The sequence below is a fragment of the Aegilops tauschii genome, chromosome 7, assembly GCF_002575655.3.
Source record: "Aegilops tauschii subsp. strangulata cultivar AL8/78 chromosome 7, Aet v6.0, whole genome shotgun sequence".
Taxonomy (NCBI): domain Eukaryota; kingdom Viridiplantae; phylum Streptophyta; class Magnoliopsida; order Poales; family Poaceae; genus Aegilops; species Aegilops tauschii.
This window is the reverse complement of record NC_053041.3, coordinates 393061225-393072210: the sequence shown is the minus strand read 5'-3', so window position 1 is coordinate 393072210 and position 10986 is coordinate 393061225. Positions and strand designations below refer to the sequence as shown.

The 10986-nt window shown below is 51.5% G+C and overlaps 1 protein-coding gene across 1 annotated transcript; it reads right to left on the bottom strand.

Moving 5' to 3' along the window:
• Positions 1–4214: 4214 nt before the first annotated feature.
• On the bottom strand, positions 4215–9238 carry LOC109762926 (homeobox-leucine zipper protein ROC7). Its single transcript, XM_020321809.4, has 5 exons — positions 8715–9238; positions 7087–7530; positions 5515–6963; positions 5013–5413; positions 4215–4921 (listed from the first exon to the last, which is right to left on the bottom strand). The coding sequence occupies exons 1-4, from the start codon at positions 8817–8819 to the stop codon at positions 5039–5041; spliced, it is 2373 nt and encodes a 790-aa protein (XP_020177398.1). The 5' UTR covers positions 8820–9238; the 3' UTR covers positions 4215–4921; positions 5013–5038.
• Positions 9239–10986: the final 1748 nt, after the last annotated feature.

Below are 10986 nucleotides of genomic sequence, written 5' to 3'. Positions count from 1 at the left end.
TACAGGGGCGGGCCCCACGTGTAGTGGCACGGGGGCCAATCGGGCGCGGTTTAGCGGGCGAAACGGGCGCGAGCACGCCCGGCCGAACGAGCAAGGGGCAGCGGCGGCCTGGGTCGGCACTGGCGAGGGCGGTCGCCGGCGGAGCAGCAGCGGCGAGAGCCCAGGAGGGGCGCGGCAACGAGGAGGCGGGCGCGCGTCCAGGGGCGTCACGGGCGCGGCGACGGGTTGCGGTGGCGGCCAGCACGGGCAGGGGCAGCGCGAGTGGGTGGTAGCGAGCGGGGTGAGGACGGCGGGGCGCCGGCGAGCAGCGGTGGCTGGTGGCGGCGTCGCGCCGGCGATGCGAGGGACGGGCGTGGTCGCGGCGGAGCAAGTGCAGCAGTCGGCAGGGGGAGCGAGGCCGTGCGCGGGGCAACGGCGAGGCGAGGCTACGGTGGGCATGGGGCGCGGCTTGCAGCACAGCGGGTCGCGGACGGCGGGGCTAGCGGGAAGGGAGCTCGGGCGCGGCGCAAACACAGCGACGAGGGGCGCGGGGAGGCGGCCACGGGGGCGCGCGATGCGAGCAAGGGACCGCATCGGGTGCGGTGTGCGGCGACCGCGAGCTCCTCGGGAGCTCGGGCGTGACGGCAGGGGCGACCTACGACGTCCATACGACGAGTAGGGACATAGGGGTTGGACGGGCGGCTCACCGGGATCCCATAGTGGTGCAAAGGTGGGCTCGGGGAGGATCGACAACGCCGGAGTCAGGGACGAACAGCGACGTCCGAAGGAGGAAGGAGAGCTCGATCCTCGCGATGTGGGGCTCTCCGGCTTGGTCTCGTGGGTCCAGGCGACGAAGCAGACCACGGCGGGGCAGAGGGACATGTCCTCAGGCGCCGGGGAGGAGGGTAGCCACGCCGGAGAGGGCAACCATGGCGACGACGGTGTCGGGTGTGGGTGGATCTGGAGGAGGGGAGTGTAGCGAGAGGGGGAGAGAGGATGAGGCGGAGCGTGAGAGCAAGTGGGAGGGGACGAGGGGAACCCGAGGCGTCGGGGGATCTTATCCCCTCGCCGACGACGCCGGCGAGCAGGTCGGGTGGCGACCCTGCCCCTGTAGTGACCTGGTCGCGTGAACAGGGGAGAGGGGAGGGTTCGTGGGCGCGGGTGGGCTGCCTGGTGGCAGCTGGGCCACTTGGCCCAGGGAGTGGGGAGAGGCCTTTTCGTTTTCTTTGTTTTTGTTTCATTAACTTTTCTTTTTACAACTTTAGTTTTCTTTTATTTTTGAATAGAAATTAGCTTTACAAAAAATAGTAACAACATCTAAATTGGTTTTACTAATTATACCACTACCACATTTAGTTTGAGGTTCAAATAAAATAGTTTAGTATTTTTATAATTTAAAAAGCATTTAATAATTCTTTTTAGCCATTGTTATATTCACAAAAGGGTATTTAAATATTTTACAAAAGTGTTGGGTCATCACCATAATTAGTTATGGTATATTTGCCACACTTTGAACATTTTTATTGTGCTTGTTTGAGAAATTTGAATCTTGGACTTTTATTTTAAATTTGAATTTGGATTGTGACTTGGATCAACCGAGGATTAGCAACGGTGATGTGATGACATGGCACCATTAACTTAGGATTACTGTAGCTTAATTATCCGGGCGTCACAGAGAAGGTCTCAGCAAATGGACGAAATTACTAATTAAGGAGTACTCGTTGCAAAGAATACTCCATCTTTGCAGGTCATAACAAATGGCGCACATGCAGCGCGACACTTGTTGCAACCTGAGAGTTTTTCCTTTTTTCGTAGATCCGTTTATTCAAAACGTTTTATCTCTTAAACCGTGCGTCTAAATCTCGTACCTCTTTCACCATTGGATTCCTCGCGTCGAGATCTTCAAAACTACATCCCATGTTGATAGGTTTTGATGAACTTTTTTTTCATAAAAAAAACGGACGAAAAAACCGAACCGGGAGCACGGTTTTTTCCTTACCGAAAGAGGCACGCCCGTGCCTCTCGCGAAATCACAACCGTGCCTCTCGTGGAAGCAAAACCGTGACTCTCGTGAAAGCAAAAAAAATAGAAAACGCGTTTTTTTCTTCTGTTTTTCAAGAGGCACGGCCGTGACTCTCGCCAAAGCACAACCGTGCCTCTAGCGAAAACAAAACCGTGACTCTCGCGAAAGAGAAAAAAAACAGAAAACGCGTTTTTTCCCTTTCCGAAAGGCACGGCCGTGACTCTCGCGGAAGCAAAACCGTGACTCTCGCGAAAGAAGAAAAAACAGAAAACGTGTTTTGTTTTCTCTTTCCGAGAGGCACGGCCGTGACTCTCGCGAAAGCACAATTGTGCCTCTCGCGAAAGAAAAAAAACAGAAAACACATTTTTTTCGTTTCCGAACGGCATGGCCGTGACTCTCGCTAAAGCACAACCGTGCCTCTCGCGGAAGAAAAACCGTGACTTTCCGTGAAAGAAAAAAATCGTGTTTTTTCGCGCAAATTTGTTTTTGGTCGAAAATCTAAGGAAGACCGGGGCAAAACCCAAAAGTCAAAAAAACCCGTTTAAAAAACCGAAAACGCGTGCGAAAAAAAAATCCGGAGGGAGCGTCCAAAGCGCGACACGTGACGAATGGTTGAGAGCGCGTTAAGTGACGCTGATCGTTGCGAGGCTTCCGAAAGAGCGCTCGTTAACTAGTTGCTCTCGCAAATGGATTGTTGCACTCTTTTTTTTTAACTCCTGCCGCTACCTTTGCTGGTGGGCCGTGGAGAAGCTTGCGCCGTGTGTGTACTCGCTGGTTTGTGGCTTCGGTTGTTTGTGTGGTTAGAGATGGGAGCACAGTCCTAGATCGATTGTGAAGCCTATATTCGATGAAATCAAGGAAAAAGCTGCAAACTTCGTTTCCTTCTCGATCCAGCATGTCGCAGGAGAAACCAATTGTTTGGCTGATCTTTGCGCGAAACATGCCACTACTCTTTCAGTATTAGATGTCTGGCTGGACTCTTGTCCACCCTTCTTAGTTCGCAGCTTCTTAGCTGAATGTAACCAGATCTCAATCATGCAATAAAGCTCCTTAATTTCGCGTCAAAAAGAGATGGGAGCACCTTTTGGCGCGCTGCGGGCTGCACATTTTTCATTTAGTTATTCTATTTTTATTTTTTCTTTCTTCCTTAAATAATTCATGATTTTAAAAAGTTCCCATTTTTGGAATTTTGAGTACATTTTATAAAAATAAATCATAAAATATTCGTGGATTCAAAAAAATTATTTCTGATTTTGAAAAAATGTTCACATATTCAAAAAAATAACGATTTTGAAACAAAAATGTTCGGGAAATCAAAACATATTCATTATTATGAATAAATGTTTGTGAAATTGAACAATTTTTTGCAAATTCAAAAACTGTTTATGATTTTTAAATATGTTTACAAATAAAAAAAAGTTTGTCAAAACAATAAATGTTCGTAAACTTTAAAAATTGTTCCCCAATTTCCAAAAATCTTTGTTGATTCAAAAAATGTTCATCAATTCAAAAGAATGTTCACAGGTTTCCAGAACATTTTTTGTGCAGGCTCGCCAGGTGTCTATCTTAGGGTTGCGGGCTTACTGGGTATCAATCTTAGGGGTGCGGGGTGCAGACTCACCGGAAAAATCTGTTGTTTTGTCGTGGTTAGAGGATGGCCTTGGCGGCGCCAGCACAACGGCGTGCGGCGATTGAGGTGAGGGCGGGTCGCCTGCCGTGGGCGGCAGGGCGGTTAGGTTGGTGGTAGCTGGCGACTCGGGGTAGAAAATGAATAGTACAAAATGTTAGGAGGTAGAAGGCATCTAGCCCGTTGGTTCTGCATCAGAAGGCTGAGTTCAGCAGTCCCAAAGACTCCATCTTAATGTCTAAATCATTAACAATCACAAACAAACCCTCCTTCTCTTTGTCATACTTACCACTGATATTCTTAGAGCAAAACCCTGGAAATAGATCATTTACGACCTTCACAGCTGAAAAAAGAGACAACAGCCAGACTATGCATCAAAATGGTACCTCCGTCTGAAAAAACCTGTCCCAAGCTTGTTCCACAAATGGATGTATCTAGTACTAACTTGATGCTAGATACATCCATTTGAGGGACAAGCTTTTTCGGATGGGAAGAGTATGTTGGTTGTTTCTCTGGTATTTGATTTTCTTTATAAAAATCAACAGAACAAGAAAAATAAAATCAAACTCAGCCGATTGGAATGGGTGGATGCAAAAGGTAGGTCCAAATTAAACAGTTCCAAGCATAATACACAAACTTAGGAAAGTCTAGTTTAAAGAGACGACCCCTCCATGCGGAGATGGATGGAGCACTACACAACAAAACACATGGCATTGTAATTAACCAAACTAAAAGTCTAGCTGATGGCACATTAATCCTGGACGATCATTCTGGAGAGGGACTGGCAACCCAGAGACAGAAAACTAAAAGAGAAGTCAATACCCGAACCAACCGCCCTTGCAAGGTGTTGCCTGCTTGCTTGCTTCTGAATTTGCCATGGCATGCAAATGATCATGTGATTAAGAGAAAGGGTTTGTGCTTAGTCTACTATGAAGCAAACACGAACATGTAAATGTGTAGATGAGCTGGGACTGGTTAACTAAGAAACACAACTCAGAGCCTATGACATGTCAATGCGTGCATTTATCTGCAGCCATGATCACAGGACCTAGGTTGTGTTCCTCCATGGTTGGTCCCTTCATCTTGCTGTGATGGTGTTGTGTTTGGGGTGGTGGTGGTGGTGATTGGATTATGCATGGAAAGAAGAAAGAAAGGGGATTATGCATGGGGAGAAGAAAGAAAGGGGATTACGCATGCAATGCAAACAACACTTGGCAAGGAGAGTCTGCGGTGCGTTCTTGACTTCCCACATTGCTAAACCTCCGGACCCGCTCTTGGTCCCTCTCGATCTCCTGCACAAAACCAAGTAAAAATGGTATCCAATCAGCAACTCCGATTATTTTATAGTAGATCACTTCATGCATGCGTTCTTGTTCTACTTACCATTGCGCACGATGGATCGATGGCGGTCACCGGTTGGCGGCGGCGCCGGTGTTGTCCCCGGGGCTGACGACGACGGCGGCCTTGATGCGGTCGACGGTGCACGCGATGAGGCTGTTGACGGTGGCGACGGATCCCAGCGAGAGCTTGGCTGTAGGCACAGAGTCGACGAGGATCTGGAAGGCGACGGTGAGTAGCGACCCGCCGGCATCCGGCGCCCCGGCCGGCCCGTCAGGAAGGATGGCAAACCCGGACGGCAGCAGCGCCACGTAGTCCGGGTCCCCGCCGTTGAGCACCACGTTCATGGCCACCACGTCCACCGGCGCGTACACCACATACGACCCCGTCGTGTCCGTGCAGCATTCCTGCAGGATCAGCATGTTGCTCTGGTTCGAGTTCGCGTTCTGCATGGAATGAAACACCGATCATGTCGTTGTCAGCCATGCATGGCAATGAAACAGGAAGGAAGTAGTAATGGAGTAATGTGTAGCATGTAGGTACTGACGTTGACGCGGAGGAGGGAGACAGCGTTGCCGTGGTGGCTGCCGTTGGCGATGTGGGCCATCTCCTGCACGACGCCGCCGTTGGAGAGGATGTCCCATTCGCTGCGGGTGGAGTCGTCGCGCAGGAAGCCGAAGACGCGGGAGGGAGGGACGGGGAGCCAGAAGGAGGTGGCGGCGTTGAGGATGATACCCGGCGGGCGGCCGGGGTCGTCCACGCTCTTGCGTGTCATCACGCGCACGTCCTCCGCGCCGCTGCCAGAGAGCGTCGTCCACTGGTGCGTCGTCGACGCAGTCACCCCGCCGCAGAAGCTCGCCGTCATCCTCTCCGCCAGCTTCAGCATGCTCCTCCGCCCCTCTGCCGTCGTGATCACGTCGCCGCCTGAGGAGGGCACGGTGGCCATAGCGCTCGCCAGCCGCTCGCACTGCCGCTTCAGCGTCGACGTCCACCGCCGCGCGCCGAATGCCAGCCCAGAGTTCACCAGGGGTCTGTACAGATCGTGCACCATCGCGTCGTCACCGGCCTCGACGTGCTCCACCCACGTCACCTTGGAGTAGCCGTTGGGCATCTCCTGGATGAGGCAGCCGGAGGCGCGGCGGCGAAAGTGCCCGCCCACCCGCGCAGCGGAACGGAGACCGTCGAGGGAGACGTCGACGACGGCCCATGCGCCGCCCGGATGCTGCTTGCAGTAGCGCAGGAACTGGGTGTCCCGCGTCGGCACCAGGGGCGACGGCATCTGAAATTCGGCGGACATGAGCTGCAGCGCGCCGTCGTGATTCCCGGCGACGCCGGTGGAGAGAACGTCAAGCGTGGCCGCCCGGGACACGATGCTCGAGAAGAGCGCCGACCACTGGCGCACGTCCATGAGCATCTCAACGAGGCTGACGTGGTTCATGATGACAACGTCCGTCTCCCTCGACGCCTCCGACCGGAGCTCCGGCGACTTGGGGCCGAGTGCACCCCGTGGGAAGGCGCGAGCGTACTCCTCCTCGCCGAGCGTCTCGCCGTCGAGGGATGGCACCCAGAGAGGCTCCCCGAGCTGCGCCATCCGGACCAGCTCCTCCATGGCAGCCACGGCCAGCTCGATCACCATCGGCTTATCGAACTCAGCACCTCCAAACATGCTGGGCATACCCAGGTGGTCGAGCGCAGAGCGGCCGGAAGACTGTGGTGGCAGTGGCGGGTAGGCGGCGGAGGCCACAGCCACCCCGGCGCCGGGTTTGCCGCCGACGTACTTGGCGGCGATGGCAGAGATCCTGTCGATCTCGTCGCGGAGGCGCGCGTTCTCAACGCGCAGGTGGTGCTCGTCGAAGGACATCTCCCCGATGGCCGCCGGCCCGCCGCAGTTTGGGCACGACGCGTTGGCCAGCGCTTCCTTGTACCTCATGTTCTCCGCCCTCAGCTTCTCGTTCTCCGTCCTGAGTGCCGTGTTCTCCTGCCTCTCGTGCTGCGTCTGCGCGACATGGATGCATGCACGTACGTCAATTACGAGGCACTGACGTATGGTGTGGACTATGGACTATGGAATGGAATGGAGTGTATCATGCATGGAGGATCGCCATGGATGTTTACGTACCTTGATCTGGGTGCGCTTGTTCTGGAACCAGAACTTGACCTGGAGGGGCTCGAGGGAGAGGCTGCGGCTGAGCTCCTTGCGCTGCTTGTCGTCGGGGTGGGGGCACTCCTTGAAGAAGGCCTCAAGCTCCTGGATCTGGTGCTGGGTGTGACGGTGGTAACGCTTCTTCTTCCGGGGATGCTGCCCGGTCGGGTCCTCTTGCTCATCGTCCTCCCCGCCGTCGAGGTTGTTGTCGCTGCCGGTACCTGACTTGCTCATCTCCAGCTCTTCGTTGTTGTTGCTGCTGTTGTTGTTGCCCCCTCCATGGGGGCCACGGGCATCGCTCTCGCTCGTGGCCGCCTGCTGGTGGGGGTGGTGGTGGTGCTGGGGAAGAAGATGGTGATCAACCATCTGGTGCTGCAGCATTGCTGGGAGCTGGTGGTGGTGCATCCCATCCATCAAGTTCTGCATTGCATCAATAACGCCATTTTTTGGTATTCAGTAACGTGTAGAAAAGCAATAATTAATTCAATGATTTAATTGTGGGAGGCAATTGCGAAAATTAACATGCTGCAGCTAGCTAGTCTAGTACTTCATTGCATCTTCATATTGACCTGCAAATTTTTATTACTTGCTGAACAGAAAGTTGGGTACCGAACTAAAGGCTTGGGGATCGCTTCTGATTTGAGGCGTACATGAAATAAGGAAATTAAGAAAATCAAGAAACAGTACAAATTGCACATGGAGCACCATTGAGCACTGACTAGACAACATTTTTGGTAGGTACAAGATCTGAATTATATGGAGGAATTAGAGGCTTGGAAATTGCTATATACTTCTTCTTTTGAAACTTGCTGTATGCTTATTTGAAGTGTACATAAAATTGGGAAAACTGAGTTTTTGAAACGCAAGAGTTCCGAAACGAGTTATAGAGGAGATAACAAAACCCAGAAACAACATATTAATTGCACACATGGAGTACCAGTGAGTACTGACTAGGAAACACTGCTGGGAAATTTGGTACATTTTGGAAAGCAATAAATACTGGAAAAACATATAGAGTGGTCTGGCTGGGATAGTAGTCTACTATATATACAGCCCAACCCAGCTTGAGAAATAAAGGAGCAAGTTAATGCTCCATGTATCCATCCAAGTGCAGGCACCAACCATAGGCATGATGTATCTTTCGTTTCATTTCTCAGGTTAGACATGAAAGCAACAAATTAAGCCTTGAGATATGAGTGACATGAATCCCTTTTTGGCTTTTGGTATTTAACTCCGCGAGGAACTTAAATGTTGCACATGTCTTCTTTTTTTGAAGAGAAGCAGTACTCCCCCGTCAACACTTGATGAACACAGACATGTAATATGCATGTATGTACTCCGAATTAATTGATTAAGCAATTTTGTACCCCTCGAAAATACTACTACTAGCAAGTGCGATGAACTGATGAAGTACAGATTTGATTGTGCATGAAACAAGAGCAATGCGGAGAGGCTGTCCGGCCGGGCGATGCTCTTTGTTTCCTGTTTGATGCAAAACCTCGATGCGGTGCGGCAACAAGGAAAGGGAATAATAAAACTCTTCCATTATCTAAAATGGAAAGAACTTATATATAGGGAGAGGTGCAGAAGATTAATTAAGTAACCTGGCCGAGGGAAAGCGCGGAGGAGGAGGAGGAGGCGTAGGCGACGCCGGCGCCGTTGCTCCGGCCGATCATGTTGCGTCCTGGGATCATCATCCCACCGGGCATGCTACTTCTGATCGATCTCTTTCAGCGATGCGGAAACCCTAGGCAGGAACCCACCCGCACCATGCAACGGCTCCTGCGACTCGCATGCAGCAGCGCGCGGATCGAAGCTAGCTGGCTACGCACTTTGTCGATCCGTCGAGCGATTCCCGAGCTCAGATCTATGCAATACCTCCGCCGCCGCCACGCACGGAGTAAAGCAGCAGCTAGCTACGCGCTTCGTCGATCGATCCACTACCGCGAACGAGCGAGCAGGCCGACGAAGCTCTGGACGGCGGAAGGCGGTGCGGGAGACGAACGGATCGGGGAGGAAGGGGAAGAGAAGAAGGCCGGGGAAGGGAGGGGAAGAGAGGATGGATGGAGACGGAGGGGAGAGGAGGGGAGGGTGCGCGTATTGAATGGGCGGAGTTATTGCGGAGAGTAGCTAGCGAGAGGAGGGTGCAATGGCATTCATTGCGGCCATGGCGTGGAGTTATTGCGCAGCATGCCTCTCACTCCTCTCTACCCCGGCCGGCCCTGTGAGTTTTAGAGAGAGAAACTCGAGGAAACTGTAGCGGGGGGAGACGGGAGCGATGCGGCGGTACATATCGTGTCTATACGTACGTACTAGTACGTACTCAGATTTGTGTGTATCCGACCATCGATCGATGGTCGATCGATCACGTTTTACCTCCGTTAAAATGAGATGATACTTTTCTTTCTTTCTTCTTCTTCTTCTCGACGCCAAATCAGTTGGTAGTTAAACTTTGGATACAGGAGGCGGGAGTACGTACGTTTCTGCTTTGTACGCGTAAATTCTTGGGAAGACGAGTACTGTACGCGCTGGGTGGAGCGAGGCGGTCTAGGTCCAGAATTTATTGCGTACATGAACAACACATGCATATGCGGATATGCCTGCATGCATGCACACCATCAACCATGAAGTTTAATGGGCCGGGGGGAAACTCGGCCGGTTAATTGGGCTGTGAAGATCCATGAAGTTACTTGGGAAGACCGATGTGTGTATGCACGCACTGCTCCTGCTGGGAAGATCAAGGGTAGAAAAAGGCACAAATGAAGTTCTCATTTGCTGCATAGATCATTTTCGCTTGGTTAATATTCCGTTGAATGCATGACTTGTTGATCATACCTGACCACCCGTGGCAACGGGCAATGACACTGAAAGCTGAATAAAACTGTTGCTTATTGATGATTTGGTGCGGCATACAAGAGTATATAAGAGGGTACAAACCGACTTGGGGTAGGGGTACAAAACTGACTTGGACTAGAAGTCGTATACCATAATGACTACTCTAACATCCCCCGCAGTATCAACGGCAGGCTCGACGACGTTGAGACTGAAACAGATATCTTGAAACGGTTTAGTAGGCGGTGCCTTGGTGAAAATGTCAGCAAACTGAGCCGTAGAGGGAACATGAAGCACCCGAACCTGACCAAGAGCAACCTTTTCACGAACAAAATGAATATCAATCTCAATATGCTTTGTGCGTCGGTGTTGAACGGGATTGCTGGTCATGTAGACTGCTGATATGTTGTCACAGTAGACAATAGTGGCCTGCTCAATAGGCCTGTGTAGCTCGGAGAGTAACTGCCGAATTCAGATTGTATCTGCAACGGCATGTGCCACAGCGCGATACTCAGCCTCGGCCGACGAACGTGAGACTGTAACCTGTCTTTTCGAAGACCAAGAAATCAAATTGTTACCAAGAAAAACACAAAAACCGGAAGTGGACCTTCGAGTGTCAGGACAACCAGCCCAGTCTGCATCAGAGTATGCGGTAAGCGCGTTTGGAGAAGAATTATTGAGGTGGAGACCATGATTGAGAGTTCCTTTTAAATACCGAAGAATGCGTTTAACATGATTATAGTGAGGAACCCGGGGATCATGCATATAGAGACATGCTTGTTGAACAGCAAAAGAGATTTCAGGACGAGTAATGGTGAGATATTGGAGAGCACCTGTTAGGCTACGATAGAGAGTAGGATCGGAAAAGGGTTCACCGGTAGCCGAAAGTTTAAAACTAGTATCGACGGGAGTGCGAGATGATTGACAGTCAAGCATACCAGCACGATTAAGAAGATCAAGAATATACTGGCGTCGGGAAAGAAAAAGGCTGGAGGAATCTCGAACAATAGCAATGCCTAAGAAATGATGAAGGAGTCCTAGGTC

Excerpts from the sequence above, each read along its gene's own strand:
- LOC109762926 (XM_020321809.4), bottom strand. The coding sequence starts at position 8,819 with ATGCCCGGTGGGATGATGATCCCAGGACGCAACATGATCGGCCGGAGC. Across the intron at positions 7,531-8,714 it reads CCGCGCTTTCCCTCGGCCAG|AACTTGATGGATGGGATGCA; the intron begins GTTACTTAATTA and ends GATGCAATGCAG. Across the intron at positions 6,964-7,086 it reads ACAAGCGCACCCAGATCAAG|ACGCAGCACGAGAGGCAGGA; the intron begins GTACGTAAACAT and ends CATGTCGCGCAG.